This window comes from Siniperca chuatsi, linkage group LG20 (genome assembly GCF_020085105.1).
Source record: "Siniperca chuatsi isolate FFG_IHB_CAS linkage group LG20, ASM2008510v1, whole genome shotgun sequence".
NCBI lineage: Eukaryota > Metazoa > Chordata > Actinopteri > Centrarchiformes > Sinipercidae > Siniperca > Siniperca chuatsi.
The window spans coordinates 3,077,801-3,100,281 of NC_058061.1; the positions used below are offsets into that span (position 1 = coordinate 3,077,801).

The 22,481-nt window shown below is 40.5% G+C and overlaps 2 protein-coding genes across 2 annotated transcripts in view; both read left to right on the forward strand.

Annotated features, from left to right (window-relative positions):
* The first annotated feature begins 5,935 nt into the window (after nt 1-5,935).
* On the forward strand, nt 5,936-12,718 carry btbd17a (BTB (POZ) domain containing 17a). Its single transcript, XM_044179314.1, has 3 exons — nt 5,936-7,175; nt 8,687-8,981; nt 10,182-12,718. The coding sequence occupies exons 1-3, from the start codon at nt 7,097-7,099 to the stop codon at nt 11,254-11,256; spliced, it is 1,449 nt and encodes a 482-aa protein (XP_044035249.1). The 5' UTR covers nt 5,936-7,096; the 3' UTR covers nt 11,257-12,718.
* Nucleotides 12,719-14,059: 1,341 nt separating this feature from the next.
* map2k6 (mitogen-activated protein kinase kinase 6) overlaps nt 14,060-22,481 on the forward strand; it is a 33,849-nt gene continuing 25,427 nt past the window's right edge. The window contains exon 1 of the mRNA XM_044178595.1: nt 14,060-14,431. Coding sequence (XP_044034530.1) covers nt 14,341-14,431 — 91 coding nt within the window. The 5' untranslated portion in view covers nt 14,060-14,340. The remainder of the gene's footprint in view (nt 14,432-22,481) is intronic.

Consider the following 22,481-nt stretch of genomic DNA (forward strand, 5'->3'; position numbering starts at 1 on the left):
GCAGGGACCAAAGAATAACGACACCCAGCAGCAGCAGCTTCCTAATTTCAAGTACGTATTCTTAACAGCACTTGAAACTAACACAATTACAAGTGAGGAAATCACTGAGATCTGTTTTGTTCAAGACAAATGTGTCCTTAATTTAGCTAAACCCTTGGAGAACGCACGTCTCACGACTGCAAATTGTTGACGATAGCAAAGCTCCAAAACAAACAGTGCATTAAAGGAGCAGATTTGAAGAACTAATTCATCCATCAGTTCAGTCTGTTGATGAACCATTTGGAAACCTGAGGCCTACGTGAGCTCGCTTTGACTCAATTTGGCTTCCCTCACCCTGCAGCTGCATTTCATTTTATGTTTATTTGACATACAGTGTTATACTTCTGACTTTACACTGCAGCAGGGGTCACTCAAGCAAATAATGAACTTTGGCAGTCAGCGATCATGTGCAGACATGACTCGATATTCATCAGACCTGTTAGATTGGAGGCAGATGATGCAGAGGGAATAAATAAGGATCAAGCTGGATTATGGGGGGTTAAGCTTAATGTTTTTCTGCTTTATGATTGGCAATTGATATTCATCGCATGCTCAACAGAAATCAGACCTTCCTTTTATGGACAGGATTCACCTGTACTTGCAAGTCAGTTTTTGTAGCTCTATTATGTGTGCCTTCAAAAGCGCTAGCTCTCTCCTGCAGTACAAGAACAATACTGCTGCTTTATTTCCACCTGGTGAGGATACTGTCTATTAACCTGGGACCTGTTTTCTTTTTACTACTTGGCACTGATATCATGTACTGTACATTGCCATCAATTGCATATTAAACATTAAAAACTGAGCCAGACAATGAGTTATTTTTGTTAGGTAGTGTTAGCGAGCTACAGCTAATAAATTCTGCCAGAAACAATTGTCATTTCAGCTGGTAAAATCAAGTGTCGCTGACTGAAAATGAGCATAGTTTTGTCTACTTCTGTTCAAAGTCCATCATTTCAAAAATTACTACGACTTTTGTGTAAATCTGCCACCATTATCACCGTAAAAGGCACATGCATTGCTAGAGTGGAATCCTTGACAGGCATAGCATCAGTCACCTGGTGTTAAGTTACTCTTTAACGAGACAGGAAAGAAGAATGAAAATATCTTTCTGACTGACAGAAAATTATGTTTATTTTTCTGTTTTCTCTCGAATCTTTGCTTTTTTCTTGTGAAATACTGGATAGTTTTACCTCTTAAGCTCTCCAATGCTCTTGTTATTTCACTTGTGTAGACGGCAGCTCTGTCTCACCTGGAGTCACTAGTGTCTCTGTTTACACCTGCCGGGATCTTCAGTGGGGCGGCAAATCACCAGCAGTGACTAAAAAATGATCCCTCACCTGCTTCCCACTGCCAAAACACTGGTGGTTATGTGGTCGGTGGTCTGCCAAGCTGGAAGCATCACTGCTGGGGATTAAATGGGTCTCTGCAGTGCTGCTTTTACTCATTTCAACTACTGAATTTGGAATGCAAATTAAGTTTATTTGATTTTTGAAAATGAAATGTTAACTGCACGAGCCTGTATGTGTTTTACAAAAGAGGTCACATGTACAACTACTTGTATGGTTTGAAATACTCTCTAAAGTTACATAAGAAGAGCTCATTCCTGACCTGAGGTCACATTTAAGTACATTTGTATGGCTCCATCAGTACACAGTAGTACTATACATCTACTCTGCCAGTTCTGGGTCACATGTCATCCTGGAATGGGAACAAAATTGCATATTTTCATTTCTGAACCAACTAAATGGTGACATGAACAAAGATGACAGTGAGCAGTGAACAGTAATGTATGCTCAAACAAGTGTACTCATATTACTTCCGTAGTAGTAAACAGGTATTAGGACTAAAAACTACCCTTTGTAATGAATGGCTCCTTTCACATTGTTAAAGGATACATCCGGTGATATTCTATATATATATACACATATACAATCACATTTGATAAAAACTACAGTGACAGCTGATTTAGAAAATTACTGACTGTTTTAAAAATCAAACTAAATACTTGTGACCCATTTTTAAAGATGTATGTCCCCAGTAGAAAAAAATGGCTTGGGGCTGTGTGTCACAGACAGAGCAGGGAAGCCAGAAACTTTTGAGATGAACTAACACATTGTTGGTTTTGGACTTTTCATGGAATTTGTTGATAACAAGAAAAATATAGAATAACACCAGACTTAGCCTTTAAATTATTGATGGCATTTACATACATTGAAAGATTTGTGAAGGACACTTCATTACATGCTCCCCTGCAGGTTAAGAAAATTCCAGTTCCTGAGAACTTTCTTGAGACATTTATGGAGATACAAAATTTTTACCTGAAACTATTTCTGAGCCTATCAAATGCTAATGGTTAACTCCAGCCATCAGATAAATATAGTGGCAAAAACATTACCTCGAATATGTTTTATGCCTGAGTAATGTACATAGCTGCTTCCAGCCTCTGATTACATTAACTGTGGATTTACAACAGTAGGTCATACTGAAATACATAATGATCATCTCTGGACTTATAACTCATGGAGCCAATTTCACGCCTGCAGAATCTATTGGCAACTCAGATTTATAGTCAATTTCTATCCGCCTCTATTCAGCTCGTCCCTCACAAACAACTACTGCTGAAAAACAAATCTTCCTCTGCAGCTGGAGTGCTGTCGGAAGGGGGGAAAACAGAAAGGAAGCGCTAATGGAGCTGCTGAAGTGAGACAAACTGATGCTGAGGCAGAGCTCTTCTCGCCGGTCACCTCAGTGTGGACGGCTGCCATAACCTCAGCTCTTCAAACTGTCGCTCTGTGCAGATTTCAAGCAATAAGACTCTCAGTGGCTGTAACATGAGAAGCTCTCCAGACAAACGCTGTCATCTTATCTCCGCTCGGACACACATTCATCATGACTTCATGCTCTCTCTGCGGCGGGCTAATCCTGCTGAAAAATCTCGGGAATCTTTATTTTTGATTTTTGCTTTTTATTAATACTACACTCATTGATGCTTATTTGTAAGGTCATTGTTTTTAAAGTATAAACTCTTGTGATGTGTGTTTTGAGTGCAAATAAAGGTTGAAACAGAGATTTTCTTTCAATTCAAGTGGCTTTATGGGCATGACTGCATACAACGTTGGCAAAGCATATTACCACAAACTATACAATCATAATAAACATAAATAAACAAAATAAACAATAACAATACAAAAGGGCATGGTGAACAAGAGTATGGAGTAATATAAGATATAAACATACAACAAATGAATTATTAATTATTAAACATGAATTAATTATTAGAATTAATTATAATCCATGTGGGACAGTTATCACTTCTTGTATTTATGTTATTATTGTACGTTTACTTTCTGTTTTCTTCACCCAGAGTTCAAGCTTTTTTGATATTTCATATGACAATAAACTTAATAATAATCAGCACCTGGCAGGACTGTTAGATTGGTTGCAACTTGCTCTCACGGCAATTACCAGCAGTAACCAGTAACTCTGTGTCCTGCCATGAAATATCTTCTGGTTCTATCTATCTTGTTGACTGATATCACATTTCTACGTTATTTGTTCCAGCCATACCAAAGCAGTGACTCCATCTGGCACAGATGCTGCATTATTCACTCAAGTAAGACCTGCATTTGACTTTTTTTTTAGTAAAACAAACAAGCACAAATAGCTACGTAGTTACCTCAGTCTGTCAGCTCTACACTGCAGCTGTGTGAAAGAATGAATCCGCAGTACTCAGTCCATGTGATTACAGAGCATCAGTAAGCATTCAACCCACTGAAATGGACAACACAGTCAGCACACATTAACAGGAGGATTGAGGCTTAAGCTCATCATGAAGAAAGATACTAAACTGTAAGGATGTGGGAGTGTCCACGAATCATTTGCTTTTGGGAGAACGTGCTGGATTTAATTACTCACATTATGGATAAAATGGTTCCTCTTAAACTCTGCATTTTAAGGTCTGTCTTGAGATCTTTATGAGTCCGAGAAATGAAAGATCTTCACAAACTTTTTTGCCTTGTAGGAGCAAGGTGATGTAGAGCGTGTTCATGGAAAAAAGAGGAAAGCTGAAGATTTAACCGATTGTCTTGCTTATTGTTGTTTTTTCAAAAAGAAATCAGTAAATCAATCAAATAAAAAAAAAGTGGTACATTTCTTCTTTGCTCTTTGGTTGACTGGTTTATGTGTGTTTGTGTGTTTTTTTGTTTATTTCTCGTTCAATCACCTCAACCAGTACATTTTATTGTTGATTTAATAAAGCAATAATGACAATAAATAAGTGCCTTTGGGTCGCATCCTTGAATGTCTTTTTGTTGCTGGGGCCACCGGCGCTCTCAATACAGGGTTTTGAACCCACTTGGCCGACAACTTGGATCTAACTTTCCATCCGTATTTATTCATATGCCAATTAACTTTTTCCTTTTTGCCTCTGCTTTCCCCTCTTTTCTTTACTCTGACAACTTTTATTATGGCTATTTTAGTGTTACTCAGCTTTTTATGTTTCTAATTGCAAATTCCCACCATATGAACCTAATTCTATCCCAACCAAACATCACTTTTCACTAACATAATCCACTTATTACACTCATTCATCTTTATTTTCCTCCTGATTTCTTTTCATTCTTTTCTTTCTTCTTTTTGTGAAGTCACAATTTCATGTTATGTCAGTTTCTATGTTATGTTATTTTTGACTTAAAAACATAAAATGGCAATAAAGATATGTTATTAAAGAAGGAAAAGCTTCTAGACTCACAGTGAAGAGCAGTCTTAAAGCTTCATATTGAATAATGTGAATAATGTTCATCACTTGGATCCTGACTGCTGGTGAGATGCAGCTTGTCTGCCCTCCAGTGGATAATATAAATACAACTAGTTGTGTCTGATACAGTAGATGGTTGGTGAACACTTTGACGTTGACCGCAGCTTCTCTAGACAAGTTGATGGAAAGACTTGAAATGGTTAAACACACACGCACGGATGTTTCCCTGTACAACCGTAGCGTTGCCACAAAATTAAACGGCGGGTTCACCCAAATTACAAAAAAACACATTTTCTAATTAACCTCTTGTAGTATCTAGTCAGCCAGATGTTTTATTCAATTCAATTCAGTTTTATTTATATAGCGGCAATTCATAACAGAAGTTATCTCATTGCACTTTTCCTATAGAGCAGGTCTAGACCGAACTCTTTACAATATTATTTACAGAGACCCAACAAATCCCACCATGAGCAAGCACTTGGCGACAGTGGCAAGGAAAAACCTCCTTTAAGAGGCAGAAACCGCGGACAGAACCAGACTCAATGGTGGGTGGCCATCCGCCGCTGTTGTGTTGTGTGTTTTGGGGGACGGGGGCACAATGCAAATACCACCTAGAATTTTTTAAATAGTAATAATGTAATTGTAGTGGTAATATTAATAAATTAATATTTATTAATATTAATAATTCCTATTAATAATAATAATAATAGGAATGACAGCTATAGGAATAATAATGACAGTAATAGTAACAAAGCCAATAACAATAACGGTAGTAGCAGTTGTCGAGCAAAGTTTTATAAGTCCATGTTTTGAGATAGCCAATATTCTCACAGAACACACTGTGAACAGTTTTTATGGGGACTTTTTCCTCTTTAGAGTAGTTCCACTGAAAATAAGATAAGATAAGATAAGATATATCTTTATTGATCCCCAGTGGGAAAATTCAGGTGGTGCAGCAGCACAAGGACAGAAATAAGTACAGATTAACAGAGAAAGAAAAAACTAAATAATTAGAAGTATATAAAATAAGACGAAGAATAGAAATAAAAATAGAAACTATACAAAAGCAATTAAACTCAAAATTAAAAGGCAAGAGTCATGGAATGAAATGTAATTTTACAATCCTGTGAGCGCCACAAACAAAACTCCACTCATCTCTGCTCCTTGTGTTGGGAGAGGAGGCAGAAATCTCAGAGACAAATATGTCAAAACCTGGACACATAAAACCAAAACCATCATGACTACTTACCACTAGAGGTAACTTAAAGGAAGGAAAGGTCAGAAGTTCAAACCACCAACACTGAGCAACTGGTCAGAAATGTGGTTGGAAATTTGATATTTGAGGTTTTTCAAACTTATAGAAAGATAAAGAAACACACATTTTGTATTATCACATTGGGGCCACTATACTGTATGAATGACTGACCTGTTGGCTAACATCCAGACACAGACAGAGCATTTCGCAGAGTCGACTGGGACAGAGGAGCACGTGATACACGCAAACAGGCCGGGGTCAACAACACTGACATGACACCACGAAACAGATCGTAAACATACACAGCACAAATATCAGCTGTAGAGTCATTCTTACTGACTTTATTCTTGAACGGAGCTTGAGTTTTGGTTTTTAATTATACACATATTTTAAAAAGCAATCAGGATTTTAATCAAAATCATTAAAAGACAAATATTGATCGTATAACTTACTCCCCCCTGATGAAGCGTGCTGTAGCCCGAAGCTGTGAATAAATTGCTCGTGTTGCTGTGTCACGCACATGGGCTGAATCGGGTGAACACACTGACACACATAACTGCATGTGGAGTCTGGAACTACTGCCTAAATTCTTAATGCTGGTGGTTCATTATCAGGTTTCAGTGCTTGCAGATGTCCCCGATAATAAAAGGATCCAGATAAAACCTGTGATAAAGATTATTTTTGCACAGATTAGTTCTCACCTACAGACATGCAGTTAGGTCAAGTAACGGTGTTTTTACTCAGTTAAACCCTAAACATCCCCGCAGTCTCCCAGTCCACAGCTGGCCTCCTCACCGAATCAATGTCATGCAGCAAGCGTTAATACCCAAGGATAGGAAAGTCAAAATCAAAGTGGTAGTCATGGAAACAGCCCAGGCCTCTTTCCACCCACCAATCGATGAGGTTCTGTGTGTGTGGTGGGCCGGATGTGGCGAGGAGAACCCCTGTCCCACATTCAGACACAGACCCCCTCGTCCTCTGCAGCAGGGTAGACAGAAACAGAAATCCAGACACAGTGAGGGCGGACAGAGGAAGACAGAGAAAAGATGGTGAAACAAGTTGTTCAGATCCATGTTGGGATGCTGTTTTTGGCTCTCTGTCTGCACTTGGGGGCAGCTGCTGCAGGTAAGTTAGTGTTCAGTGCTACTTCAGCTGCAAGCTCACTCATAACGGCTCAAACATCATTAAACACGATGGTGTTGTGTTGAATAATTTGTAGTCTCATCTAGTTGTGCTGCAACACAAAGAATTCTGGGTGTGTATGCCGGAGGCAATATTGTAAATGAGTGTTTAATATACCTTTCAAACTAATAATTATGGATGGATTTCCCTTCAGGTTTTTCGGTGGTGCATTTAAAAGGTCTGTTCACCCAAATTTCAAAAAAATAAGAAACCGCTGTGAATCATTTTCATTGGAAGTACTTTCTACTGAAGAAATACAGTAAGGGACTGTATGAAAATGATTACGGAGATCGGGGGCTTTTTTGGGAGAGCAGCAGTGGAGGGTCTTTATTTTTTTGTCACCCTGGATTTATATTTTGATTCAGCCTACCTTTACAATATAGCTAATAGAACATCTCACATACTGACATCATATATCAAGGTGCACTTTGCTGTATGCAGAGGATAACAGTCCAGTCTCTGTATTTGGGTTTTATTATGCCCAGTATATCAATAGCTAACTGTGTTAACTATTAAAAATGTATATTTCCAATTTAACTTCTAATGTGGCACCAGGGGCTGTATTGTTGTTACAAAAAACAATTGTAAACTGGGGTACAGGTATAAATAACTTTGTTTGCTGTTGAATTACTGTGACATGTTGGAGAGAGGATATAGCAGTCCAAAGAAAATATTAATGTTGCTGGGGAGGGCCTTTAAAAAACGTCTAACATAAAATAACATTCAGCCACCAGACTGCTCTCAACTGTTTACTACGACAGATTATTCATATCTTACGAAATATTTCGACTTTATTCTCTTTATTTATTGGGTGAACCAACCTTTTAACATCTTCTTTCCTCTAGACTTTCGACCTTGATGAAAACATTTTTCTTTAGCCCAAACAAAGGACTGACTCACTTACTACTACTGACTACTGCACCAGAAACTGTGTCTTTAGTCCAGGCTGTGATTTAAAGGCAACACCACGGCCCACAACTGAGTTTGTCGTGTTCTGTTTTTATCAGGGGGAAAGGAAGTGCTTATCATGAATCAGAAAGAGGAACCACACTTTGCTAATATAAATCAAGGCTCAGATCCTGGCAGTTACAGTAACTCTGCAGAGGAGAGGAGGTGGAGGAGGGGTGGTGTGCTACAACTACCTCAGCTGAGACGAAGCTTTAATTAAACGTGACCCACAATCCATCATTATCCAGACAGTGCGTGCAGCTGGACTGATCAATGGCATGGATTTGGATCATACTGCCCCACTATCAGCCCCAATAAATAACTGACATGCAACTTCTGTTGCTAAGAAAGTCAACTTTTTAATCTTGCTTTTTATAGTCTGTTTGGTATTTACCATTTTGTAGCCTTGCTTTAATCTAATTCTCACTTATTGCAGCTAACTGCATCTACTTGTTTTCCAGTCTTAAATAACTCTACGTATCCCTCCTCCTTTTCCCCTCCACCAGGCATACTAAAAGTTGAAGGGGCCCAGGATGGAGGTGGCAGCGGCGGGGACACCATCAGCCACTCTATGACCCTCGTGCAGCGTCTGGAGGCCCTGCTGGTTCAGGGGAACAGCAGTGACGTATCGCTCAGGGTGGAGACGCCCACCGCAGATGAGGTGAAGGTGATCCAGGCTCACTCGCTGGTGCTCTCCCTCCAGAGCCCTGTGTTTGAGGAGATGCTGCTGAGCCGCAACGGCAGCATGCTGGTCCTGAAAGAGAGCTCCGACTGTGCTGCTGTGTTTGACAAGTTCATCAGGTGAGACAGGGGGAGAATATATTTTCATCTCAGTAAGAGGGAGCTGTCACACTGTTTGTCCTTCAGAGTCACATCAATCTCTGCTTCACCCAGTTTGACTGAGTTATCACACCCTCTAGAGGGATGTAATCTGCAACTGCAGCCCTACATCTGAGACAAACAATCAATGATGAGTTCAACATAAAACAAACTGACCAATCAGGGAACTGCTGGGTTGCTCAATAGCAGCTCCTGTGGTGTAGCAGTAAGACATTGAGGAGCCTGCGCTGCAACAACAATCAATAACAAAATCTCTTTTTATCTCAGATGCTAATAAGGTTGATCAAAACCTGAACTACAGTACACCTGCCTTTTGTCAGACTGAGAAAATCGTCTTGTTCATACTGTAAACTGGTTTTTCACCTGTGACTTTTTGTAAGGAGCTGATCTGAGGTTAAACAGATTACAAAGACTATAACAGAATTCAGTCTAAGAGAAACACAACTCTACAAAAAAAGCTGCACTAATCAATAGTTTTGCAGTTAATCAAATGACTGTGTAATTTGAAATGGGTCATTACAAACTCTAACAAACAAAGTTTTTTTTGCCTTTTAGCTCATTGTTTTAGTTTTACAGCACATTTACTGTTTGGTTTAGTCTCACTGCTCTTAAAAGCACAATTTCAAGAAGCAGCAGGCAGGTTTTCAGCTAACAAGCTCTAATAAACCCACTGTACACTACCTGCCAAGTACCAAATGGTAGACAAAGTTAGTGACTAGCTGATGAACATGGAGGAGCATTTAGGATCCAGATATTTATTTCAGGAGCTGGTGGAGACCAAAACCAAGCTAAAAAGAGAGTGCATATGGGACTTGCACCTATCAGGTGGACATACATGACTCCAATGGGATGATAATGTTGCTCTGTCTGCTGAATGTGTAAATAGGCAACTGTTTGCTAACATGTTAGCCATAACAACTTTATAAGATAATATTGTATAGTAGGGTTGTGTTTTCAGCTTGTTGTGTCATTCTTTTGCCCCCAAGTGGCCAAAAAATAAGTTATTACAACTTTAAAATGGTGGCTCTTTTGGCTTTTGAAACAGACATTTTAAGTTAAATGGTCATATTCTGTATGTATGTTGTCATTTTACAGAAGTAAGTTCAAAAGGTACTTGTTGTGCTTCAAATGCTTCAACCTGTACTTCCTCTCTCTGAGCAGGTATCTGTATTGTGGGGAGATTTCTCTGCGTTTGGACCAGGCCACACCTTTACACAAGCTGGCCACTAAGTACCAAGTGATGGTTCTCCAGCAGGGCATCACCCAGTACATGACCCAGAATCTGGCCCGGGACTCCTCCTCAGGCCACGTGGCGGGCTGGTACGAGTACGCCCTGCAGACCGGGGACGTGACTCTGAGGGACAGCTGTCTTCAGTTTATGGCCTGGAACCTGTCGTCGGTGCTGCAGAGCGGAGAGTGGGTGACCATCAGCAGCCAGCTGCTCATGTCCCTGCTGCAGCGCTCGGACCTCATCCTGCAGAGTGAGATGGAGCTCTTTGCAGCGCTGGAGGCCTGGATTATTCAGAATGAGCCGGACGGTCTGACAGCAGAGAACGCTTTGAGAGCTGTGCGTTATGCCATGATGCCGCCACGGGAGCTCTTCCGCCTGCAGACCCAGTCATCAGTCCTGGCTCGCTTTCAGGAGTCGGTGCGCGACCTGCTGTACATGTCCTACCAGTTTCACTCTGCATCACCACTGCACATGGCCAAATACTTTGACGTGAACTGCAGCCTCTTCATGCCCAGGAATTACCTGTCGCCAGTGTGGGGGTCGCCCTGGATCATCACCAACCCCACGCGAGACGACCGCAGCACCAGCTTCCAGACCCAGCTGGGGCCCAGCAGCCACGATGCCAGCAAGCGGGTGACTTGGAACGCCCTGTTCTCGCCACGCTGGTTACCCCTCAGTATGAGGCCGATGTACACGGAGACAGGTGCCATGCAGCCAACACGTGTGGAGGGAGGGCGCCCTCGCATCATCATCACGCCGGCCACGTCCAGCGCAGATTTTGCCGGGGTGAACTTCCAGAAAACAGTGCTTGTGATGGCTCAGCAGCAGGGGAAGATGGTGGTGAAGCACGTCTACAACTTCCACCAGAGCACGGAGGAAAATGGTGATTTCTTGGCCGAAGCCGACCTGTACCGGCGGACGTCTGACTACCTCATCGATAGCTCCCTCTTCCTCCATATTGTGGTGAAGCCGCTGTACCAAACCCTCATAACCACCAAGAACTGACCCTCCACCCACCTCTCTGAGCCACCTTACCTCACCGCACGCAATCCAACCCTGTGAAGCGACATCTCACTCATATCACTTCATGGGGACATGGATCTGAATCCTCCTCGTTTGTGATGTTTGGATCATTTGTCTTGTCTCATACAACTGCTGTTTTCATTGGGCAACTAACACACCAAAGCTTGACTTATGACTGTCTGAGAGCATTTTGCAAATCATGCTGAGTGTAAAATCATGATGAAACATGTCTCTTAAAGGATAAGTCTGGTTCTATTTTAGATTTTTTTTACTGTCAATAAATCCCATGAAAAGACCAAAACCAACATTGAATGTATCCTACAAACAAGTATTGTGTGTGTTTCCGAAAGCTAATATAAACCTCATTCCTCTGAGCCACAGAGCTGCATTGTTGTCCAGAAACTATTAAAACACATCAGTGAGCCACACTGTTGCGCTGGGTGACATATACTCAAATACTCACAAGAGCACCACATGTGTATTGATCCGCCACTGAAAATAGTCCCCAACAAATGCACTATTTCCTCCTGTTTGAATAATGTTTGCTTAAAACTACAGTGACCAGCTGTTTTAGGAAATGAGTGAGGCTTTTGTAAAAATTAAACTGTATATTTGTGAGGTATTTTTAAAAACGTACGTCTTCAGTGGGAACCAATGGGCTTGGGGCTGAGAGCCACAGACAGGAAAGTCAGAAAATACTGACAGACAGACTTACACATTGTTGGTTTGGTCTTTTCATGGGATTTGTTGACAATAAGAAAAATATAGAATATTGCCAGCCTTATCCTTCATGTATGAGGTACTGTTCCAAACACATTTCTTTGTAATGTTTTTAAATATTGGTGCTATTATACCCCATTTACAATTAAGGGGTCACAGTTGTCATTCATCACCCACTGAGCACTGATTTGGTGATTTGTAGGTCAAACTACATTTAGAAGTCTAGGTTAAAATTGGACTAAATTTGGTTGAAAAGTAAACATTTTTCAGACGTCTAGGTTACATATAACCCTTGTTTCAACAGTATTTTGACTATATGTCAACATGTTGTTAGAACTTGCTCAAAAGTGAAATATAGTCATTAAATGTTGTTGATGTAAAAAGAAAACTCACTTTTCAACCAAATCTAGCCCAGTTTTAACTTAAATAAGTCACTTTTGACCTGCAAATCACTAAATCAGTGCTTACTGGGCACCAAATGTTCATCCTGTTGAACTTCAGGTGCTCTGACAGGCATATTTTCACTTTTTACTTTTACTTTAGTCATATTATATTTACAAAACCACTCTTATAAGCCCTCACACCACTGTAGATGTCAGAGTACCTAGTCATTAGTTCATCAATGTGATTGAAATTACCTAGATTCACTGTTGCATTAATCAATGTTACCTAATAAATTGTAATCAATGTTAAATAATAAAGATTTTTACTAAAAAAGTGAAAATTGTCCTGATTGTCATGTGATTTCATGTTTTCATCACTTCACCACCAGATGCAAAAATAATTAATTAGCAATATGTATTCAGGTCTTTTACTTTTATGTGTACAGCCCAAAAGTACTACTCTGACTCAGAAAGCTTTATATTCTGTACATGTGACACCCGCTATCCCCAGACTCTCGATACAGGTAAGGAAAAACTCCCCCAAAAACCCTTTTATAGGGGAAAAAAGGAGGAAGGAAGAGCAACAGAGGAGGGATCTCTCTCCAGGAATTACACACATGCAATAGACAGAATAATAAAATGACAATATGGAGAAACAGAATGACAAAAAGTTATTTTTCTTAAGTAAAAGGAGCAATACCATCACGCAAAGGTACTTAATTACAAGCAAAAGTCCTGCATTTAGAAAATATAAGTATTTTCAGGAAAATGTACTTAAGTATCAAAAGTAAAAGTGTGTTAAATTATAATATACAATGTATTATCGGATTATTGTTATGGTTGCATAAACGTGTGAGCAGAATAAAGCAGAGGTAATATTAACAACATATTGATTTATATGCTGCTGGGCAGTGGTTCAATGTAACTAAGCATATTCACGGAAGTACACTTACGTATAATTTTGAAGTACTGTCACTTCATGTCAGAGAGAAATATTGTACATTGTAATAAATATACTCTGCATACTCTCAGTTCAGTTATCTGACAGCTGCAGTTATCAGTAATAACAGATTAAGATCAGTTTATAAAATATGATGCATTAAGATTAAACTATAGTATATAAAGTAATTAAAAACAGCTCCAGCTCGACCAGCTACAATATTAAAATGCTGCTTACACATTAATGCATCAGTAATAATATTCCAATAATATAATGTATTATAGTATATTAATTACTTTTACTTTTGATATTTAAAGTACATTTAGATGATACAACTTTTATACTTTTACTTAAGTTTTTACTTGTATTGGAGTATTACTAAAGTGGTATTACTTCTTTTACTTAATTAAAGGATCTGAATACTTCCTCCACCACTGTGGTGTAATCAACAATAAGTATTTCATGAGCTGATCATATGTTTTGTAAAAAGAATTCTTCAATTGCAAAGTAGGCTACTACAGCAGCCAGATAAATATAGTGGAGTGAAAAGTATTTCCCAAGTACAAGTACCTCAAAATTACTGAAGCGTAATACTTGAGTAAATGTCACTTTTTACCACTGTACAACACACTCTACATCTTGTTACAAATATAAACAAAACCAGCACTGAGATGCAAACAAGTCCTGCCTAAACGCTGTAGTACTCCTAGGACTGCATTTCCCAGTGTCCTTTGCGCTCTAAGCAGGAAGAACGTTCTCTCGCAGGGGCTCACACTGATCCAAGTTAGGAGCTTTCAGCTGCCAGCCTTGGCCCATCATGTAAGTGCTGCGGAGAATTCTTTGCAGTGCAATTGCAAAATTACCTCGTTTCCCGACGCCTGTGGGGGCTGTGCAATTGTAACATCGCTCTTTGCACGGACACGCACGCTTCGGACGCAAAGGGGCTCCAAGTGCATGAAGATCGAGGCTTGTATTTTGCATCTTTGTTGCAAAGCAAGCCGCTGAAGCTCCAGTGCGAGGGCGATGGAGGGAGGGAGTGAGAAAGAAGGCAAAGTCTTTTGTGCTTCCCCTCCCCCTCATCAAAGCAAAGGGGAAATGTCTCAGCCAAAGGGAGGTAAGAATATTAAACCGATCTGTGCAAAACTACCGATATGCAATCACTGCTGCACGGTTTGCAACATGCACCGCTGCAGGTCGAGGACGGCCGGTGCATTTTAAAGTTAGATGGTTTAGAAGGGTCAGTTGCATTTCCTGTTTAAGATCTTCCCCTTTGCACAGTTCCTGGTAAGACGATGCTGTATGTACTCACTCATATTGACGTTATTAGCAGCGTACTGGCAGGGATGTTGAGCACAGGGCGCCTTTAATAGTCACAAGATAGACACGGACACTGCAACTCTTTATAATAAACTCTGCACGAGTTGATGCATGGCTCGTGCACATTTCTTAAGGTAAATAATTGCAGCCATGTCGCGTGTTGTGCTACAAATATATGGTTTGGTGCAGGAGGGCAACATGACGTGACAACCTGCAGCTGTCAGTGGTCAAGTTTGAGTGTTTATTGGGTGCAGATTTGTTTCTGCTTATGGGATAGAAAATGGAAAGCTAATAATAGAATTTGTTGTGAGCATTTAAGCGGTGATGAGTTCAAGAACAGGGGCTTGTTTAGGCTATTAAAATACAAGTCTCCAAGCAAAAAGTCCCATTCTGTCAGCTGCTGCTTCTGTCCAGGCAACTGGATATGTGTCAAACCCCTGGGTGCCTGTCCACCGATGTTCAGCTTTTTCCTCAGCATGCTTACAAAAGCATGCATGTCACACTTTGACCCCAACTTTATCACTGTGCAGCAACAACACGAGGTGTGGAGTAAGTCCCAGCAGGCTGAGATCTCTCTTAAGTTCATCAGAGAATGCAGCTTGCAGAGGAAAAACAGCTGCAGTGAAAGCAGCTCAGGCGTTTTCCTCCTCTTAACATGTTTTCCAAGATGTCCAAAGTGAGGCGGGATCATTGCACAACATGCAGACCACGCACACGCACACACACACACACACACACACACTCAGAGGCTGTACAGGACATGAGCAGGTAGGAGAGAGAGCCCCTGATGTTCAGAGCCTCACAGTGTTTATCTGGTACAGTCAGTTGTCCTCCGTCCTACACAGAGGAACTGTCTTATTGCATCCAGTTCGTCTTGTGATGAATAATGCACATTTATTTATTGTTTGTACATGAATGAGTCGGTTTGGGACTTTCCTGAGAGCAGAAGTAGGTTTCTGTTGTCATTCACTGAAGTTGTACGGTGCAGAAAACAGGACACGTACAGGTCTAGTGCTGAGACGAATAGTTGATTAACCGATTGGTCGATTAGTCACTCGATGAAGTTTTTTTGTCTTGACTTTTCGTAGTACAACAAACAACAACAAAATGACGCTGGCAACGCACCTGTCAGTCACCTCTAGGCCGAAGATATGGTTCTGCTGCAGCTGTGTGAAAGCATGAATCCTTAGCAATGTTGAAACTAATAATTAATTAGAGCTGCAACGATGAGTCGATATAATTGCCGACTGTTTTGAAAATCGATTAATCATTTAAGTAATTTTTAAATTAAAGATGCCAAACGTTTCCCTGTTCCAGCTTGTAATTTGTGAGGATTTGCTGCTTTTCTGCTCCTGATGTGATAGTAAATTCTATATTTTTTTATCGACAAGCGTGACGGACATTTTTCACTGTTTTCTGGCCTTTTTGAGAAAGTAATCGGCAGATAGTCGCAGCCCTACAATCAATTGATAATTTAAAAAAAAAGTAATTTATCAAGCAAAAATGCTTGTTGAACATTTGTTGGTTTTAGCTTCTTCACTGTGAGGATGTGCTGCATTTTGCAGCTTTGTATCATTATAAATTGAATATCTTTGGGTTGTGGGCAAATAAATCTGATTGAGAAGAGCTGTGACTCTGTTTACAAAAAAAGTTAACTTTTAATAAATAATGAACTTTTGAATTAAAAGGCGAGGACTGGCCCAAATGTATCAATTGTTGCTCCAATAAAAGAAGCTATCTGAAGATGTCACTTTGGGCTCTGGGAGATTGTGATGGACTTGTTGTCCGACTAAATGATTAATTGGAGAGAGAAAAATCGGCGGATTAACTGATTAATTAATTAATTGTCATTGCTACAGTTGTCTCTTTTTCAAAAAGTCAACTTTGAACATATGAGAATTATTACATATATAATTCAAATTAATTAAAACAAAACCCTTCTACTACACTGTAGAATTGTAGTTGAAGTGCCATCTCTGGTTAGCCCTCGTTCCCTTTTTTAAGCACTTTTTTCTACTCTTAACTCCGGTATGCTCAGTATTTTAAAGTGAAACGAAATGGCAGTTCAGTCTGATAATCAGGCTGCTGGCTGCTAAGAGTCGATTCAGATTTGTGGTTGTGATAATGTTACCTTAAAGCAGCAAACCAACTTACCTTTATTCACAATTTCTCCATCTATGGAGTTGAATCTAAAATCCTCCCACACCTTGTGATTTGGTGTTGTGATTATCTGGTTAGCATGGCTCGCTTGTTTCCTCCATTTTGCGTGAGAAGAGCACAACAACAGTCTAGTTTTACTGACAGGACAACGGGGCATAGATCAGTGTGACGCTGCAGTTTACGAATGCATCCTGCTGGAGTGCAGGACGCGGCCTGTTTGCGCTCAAACGCTGGGAAGCTTTGAATTCAGTAAGATCATTACAGATAGAATATTAAATTTTCTTCACACGTGTAAGTAATAGCTTGAAATTAGAATAAAAGTAACAGCCCTGGTGTCAAATATGATACCTGAGTTTTGATACCAATAAAAAAATATATTATTAGTAGTAGTATTTCAATACCTTACCTTTAAAGCTGCAGTTACTAATATTTGTACATTGATCATGGATCAAATGACTGTGTAATATGAAAGAGGTCGCTCGTAGTTACGAACCCACAGAAAATGATCAACCAACTCTGCACTTCCCGTCAGCTCTATGGAGCATTTTATTGTCTTTTAACTGATTGTTTTGGTTTTATTGCCCTGATAAACCCGCTGTACACTAGCTGCTCAGCACCAAACAGCAGACAGACACAGTCAGAGAGCAGCTGGTGAAGAAAGTGAAGCATTTAGCAGCTAAAGAGCCAGATATTTTTCTCAGCAGCTGGTGGAGACCAAACCAGAGTTAAAAGGAGAGTGGCTATTGGACTGAAACATGACTCCAAATAAATGCTAATGTTGCTTTGTGTCTGGATGAAGACACAAGAATTTCTGCATTTATCAAAAGAAACCAAAGTTCTCTAATGTTGTCTAAACACAAGCAGCTGTACAATAACGTTGCCTAAATAAAATAGTCTAAAATTGGCAACAATTTTTTAGTTTTTAAATGTTTTATTTAAATCAGGAACTATCTGATCAAATAATAAACAAAGAAGATAATAAACCTTAACGGACATTTAATATCAACTCACATCACTTGAGAGTTTTTGATACTAGGTGTAATGTTCACATTTTGTTTGGTACCAAAAAAAGAACCAAACTACATAAACTGTTACGTGTAGCCCTAAACAGATTGTTCCAGCATAAAAGTGGTGTATGACTTGAAGGAAATGAGTACAAATCTGCAAAGCTAAAATAAGCATCATGTCCTTGTGTTTAAATAAAATCGTGCCAGACTGAGCTAAGTCACTTCACCCTGCTGCTGGTTTCCTTCTATTCTCATATCATTTGGCACAGATGCATGTTAAGTCTTGCGTCTCCTTCTCAAGCACTGCCCTGTGAGGCCCGGACAATTTTTGCCCTCACTATTGTGCGCTGTACTGTGCTGAGTGCTGTAGTGTGCTCGGCTGGCCGATGGCAGAGTGACAGCGGCCCTCCCAGCTCGTGTCCCCCTGCAGCCTCGGCCACCCCTCGCACCCCTGCACAAATGTCCCATTTGTCATGCAAATGGAGGCTGCGTTTTCAGCTGCACAGATACTAAATTTGCTGTTTCGACGGGCCAATTGTTGGACTAGTTCGAGACCTATAGTGGCTTTTTTTGCTGCAATAACAGTAGAATTGTTCAGAGCATTTCGGTGGGGGGGGGGTGACTGAGTAAACATGCATGCATTCAGACTGCAGCAACTTCTCTGATGGCAAAAACTAGGAACAATATTTAGGACATTTCAAACAATTCCTGTTTTTTTTCCGCTTTGTCGCAGGCATGTGTGCAAGCAGAGGTGTTAATGCAATTGGGAGATATTACGGTGACTTCATTTTTTGCAGTAAGGCAAAAAAAAAGTGTGTGCTGTGCTGAAAATGACACACACGTAAATCCAGGTCTCCCTTCAACCTGGAGTAACCTTCCTGGTCGTGATGGCACCGTAGCACAGCCTTGCAATGCAAGATAGTGGATGCAACTATTGATTGATCTGCTCCATCTAATTGCATGATGCATGTATACTTCTTTTCTTTTTTTCACCGGTGCCTTAACTCCAACCTGTCCTTGTGTTTGTGTCACAATTTTGAATTGTCTGAAAAACATATAAAGATTGAAGCTAAAATTACTCTGGAGCGAAATGCGCTACACTTGCGCATATATTTGACGATGTCCGGATTTGAGACAACACTGTATGTCAGCCCAACGAGAATTTAGTTACAACTTTTCGCTCCACATGTGGATGATGAGTCGCTTTTTTTTTTTTTTTCAAAGCACAACAACTCATCACCAGCTCCAAATATCACCTCAGCAGTAACTGGAAAGAAAAAGTATTTCAGTAAATTGGCAACTTATGCTTGGTCTGTATCTGTCGTTGTATGTGTGTGTAGAAAGAAAAGAGTCCCATTAAAACACAGTGGAATATTTTATATGTGCTACTAGCAAGTAGGGCTGCAGCTAAAGATTATTTGCATAACTAGTTAACAACTTGCAACATATTTGATTTATAACAAGTCAGAAAATAGTGAAAAATGACTGTTGGTTGGACAAAACAACACAAAGATATTCAATATACAAAGATGATATAAAACAGAGAAAAGGCTCCGTTACATTGTGTGGTTTCAGAATCAGAATCACCTTTATTGGCCGAGTATATTGACACATACAAGGACTTTGACTCCAGTTCACATTAGCTCTCAGTATACGTAAAGATACAAACACAATCATAAAGCCAAACAAAAATATTAAGCTGTTATATACAGGCAAGAACTGGAAGACAAATATCTATATGCAGGTTGTTACTGTATGTACATGGTTGTTGCACAGGTAATGCAAGATTTAGGAATGTCCAAAGCGGTGGTCCTGGTCCATCGACTGCTGCTACGACCCACAAACGCAAACCAACAGGTTGGAATATGGCATGAAATGACGCAGAACACACAGGCCAGTGCAAGATGAACCTGCTGGATCTCTGTTATCTCCATTTATTTGGGCCTCGAGGTGCGTCTCGCGTCCGTGCCGTCATGGTCTCAGGTATTTGTCCTGGATTCAGTCAGTGGAAGCAGCATTCGTGCTCTGGGGCGACCTGAAGCTGATACCCCGACCCTCTCCGCTCGCTTTCTGCGAGTATCATTCAAGTTGAGTCGAGTGCACAGGAAGTGTATCGTGAGCCGGTGACGACATGATTCCCAAAGGGGCTTCCAACAGCTGTAACTTAAAGGTGCCATCTTTGGAAGTGTAGAGTATCTCACAAACTGCCAGAGCGGTCGGAGGGGGCCAAGCAGCCAAGGGCTCCGGTTGGAGTTATTTTCAAATCTCTTTTGCTACCCCCCCCCCTTGCTGCTCTCCCTGTTGCTGTCTTTTCCTGTCCTTCCTTGTGTCGCTTGTTAGCGGTTCACTACCTCCCACCATCTGTGATTGATCGGTCTTGCTCTGGCTCTGTGGAATTGCATTGAGGAACTCTTGGGATTGTTGGAATTCCAGCCGGAGTGCATGTGTGGGTTAGCAGCAGGCCCCCATGTGTCCCTGTGATCCAGGGCTCATTATCACGCAGGCCGGCCATCACCTGCCCTCACACACCGAGGCTTTCTGCCTGCACTCTGTCTGTGTTTCTGCCCTGCAAACCTTCTTGTCAGCATAATTTTTTCCTTTCACTGCTCACAAACTGACAAGCGTGCATGACGAGGCTGATTGCATACTCATATCGGGTGTGGTAGAAACTGGGAGCACAGACACCCATCTCCTGTGGCCTCTCTCTGGCATTTTACTGCATACTTGAGCTCATGTGCTGCAAATCACCGGGAATGATATGTACTGCTGCTTTTAATTAACCCACATTGCCTACCACAGTATGCATGTTTGATGCTGAGCTCAGCAAGAATAAAGGAAGGAATTGTGTATTTGAGTTATGCAACATAATCTGGAGAACGTCTGAAATGGTTTTTTTTAGATTGTTTCCTAGTCAGCTTGGTGAAAAGTAACTAAGTACATTTACTGTACTTATGTACAGCTGGAGGTACTTTACTTGAGTATTTCCATTTTATGCTGCTTTTACTTTTGCTTCACTGCTTTTCAGAGGGAAATATTGTACTTTTTACCCATATAAAATATGATGCAGTGTTATAGGTTAGACGAGCCAACAAGTAGTTCAAATCTGCTTCACCTCAACCAGCTACAACATTTAAATGCTCCTTAAATGTTAATGCATCAGTAATAATATAATAGTATACTGTACGTAGTATCAGTGCTGAAAAATTATTCAGTGAATCAGTTAGTCGATGAACAGCGATGCTTTGAGCTAAATGCTAACATCAGCAAGCTAACATGCTCACAGTGACAATGGTTACATGCTGATGTTTAGCAGGTATGATATTTACAATGTTCATCTTAACTTAGCATTTTTTGGCTAATTAGCACTAAACACAAAGTACAGCTGAGGCTGATGGGAATGTAATTAGCTTTGCAGGTATTTGGTCATAGACCAAAGTGTTGATGGTAGCATTAGATAGACTCCAAAGTGAAACGGATTCCTCCTCTGAGGACCACGAGCATCTGTCACAGTTCTGCAAATGTTCATGTCAAACCTTTTAATAGTTATCGAGATATTTCAGTGTGGACCAAAGCGGTGGACAGACCAACTGACCGACACCTCGGGGCACTGGGGAATTACAAAAGACATTTTTTGACTGAAATATTCATTAATTAATCGAAACCAATATTTGACAGATTGATTAATGATGAAAATAATCCTTACTTGCAGCCCTATATTATATGTGATAATAATATAACACACTGAAATGCATAGGTACTCACTTTTCAAAGTACATGTAGCTACTAATACTTGTCATCACACCCCATGGGGACGTCTTGGTGTCTGGGAAATGTCTTGTTTTGTCCGACCAACGCTCCAAATCCTAAATATATTCCATCTACTGTCATAGATGGAATGCAAAACTTTACATTTTAGAAGCTGAAAACTGTGACTGTTTGACATTTATACATAAATACTGGCTGAACTGATAAATAGATTATCAGAATTGCAGCTGATGAATTTCTGTCGATCAACTAATTGATTAACTGACTAATTGTTTCAGCTCTAATTACTACTTTTACTTTAAGTCAAGGATCTGTACACTTTTCCCCTCATTGCTTTGTATTATGATACAAAGCAGAGCACATGCTTATTCCTGCCAGCCACATAGATTACATAATCCACTGGCCCTCCGACCCCCCACCACCTCCTCCCTCTTTCTTACACTTCTGTTCACTCTACTCTTTTCTCTTCTTCTCAGTCAGTAGCAGCAGTGCAGCCCTGCAAACACTGAATCCAGCGTTCCTGTTGGTTGAGACATGTCTTTGTACATGCAGCACTGAGCTGAATGTCAGTTGGATTTGCATGCGTGGCTGCTGGATTGCCTGCATCACCACCACAACATGCAGCACGCCAATACCTGCCTCATATGACTTTCTGCACTTACATACAAATCTGTTCCTGCAGCCCACATTATTCGTGTTGGGACAGCTGTGTCTCGCCTGTGTGTATATTAAAGGGGACTGAAATGCATTGTGCATCTCAAGCGTGCTGAGGTTTGGAAAATAAATCTGTCTTCTTCCTTTGAGCATGCTGCTTCTTGTCTCATGATCTCAGTGCACTGAAGGCTGTAAGGCAGAAGATTTTTCAGTCAGTGTTCACACTCATGGAGAAAGAAAAAGGATGCTGTCGCTTCACTG

Excerpts from the sequence above, each read along its gene's own strand:
- btbd17a (XM_044179314.1), top strand. The coding sequence starts at position 7,097 with ATGGTGAAACAAGTTGTTCAGATCCATGTTGGGATGCTGTTTTTGGCT. Across the intron at positions 7,176-8,686 it reads CTTGGGGGCAGCTGCTGCAG|GCATACTAAAAGTTGAAGGG; the intron begins GTAAGTTAGTGT and ends CCCCTCCACCAG. Across the intron at positions 8,982-10,181 it reads GTGTTTGACAAGTTCATCAG|GTATCTGTATTGTGGGGAGA; the intron begins GTGAGACAGGGG and ends CTCTCTGAGCAG.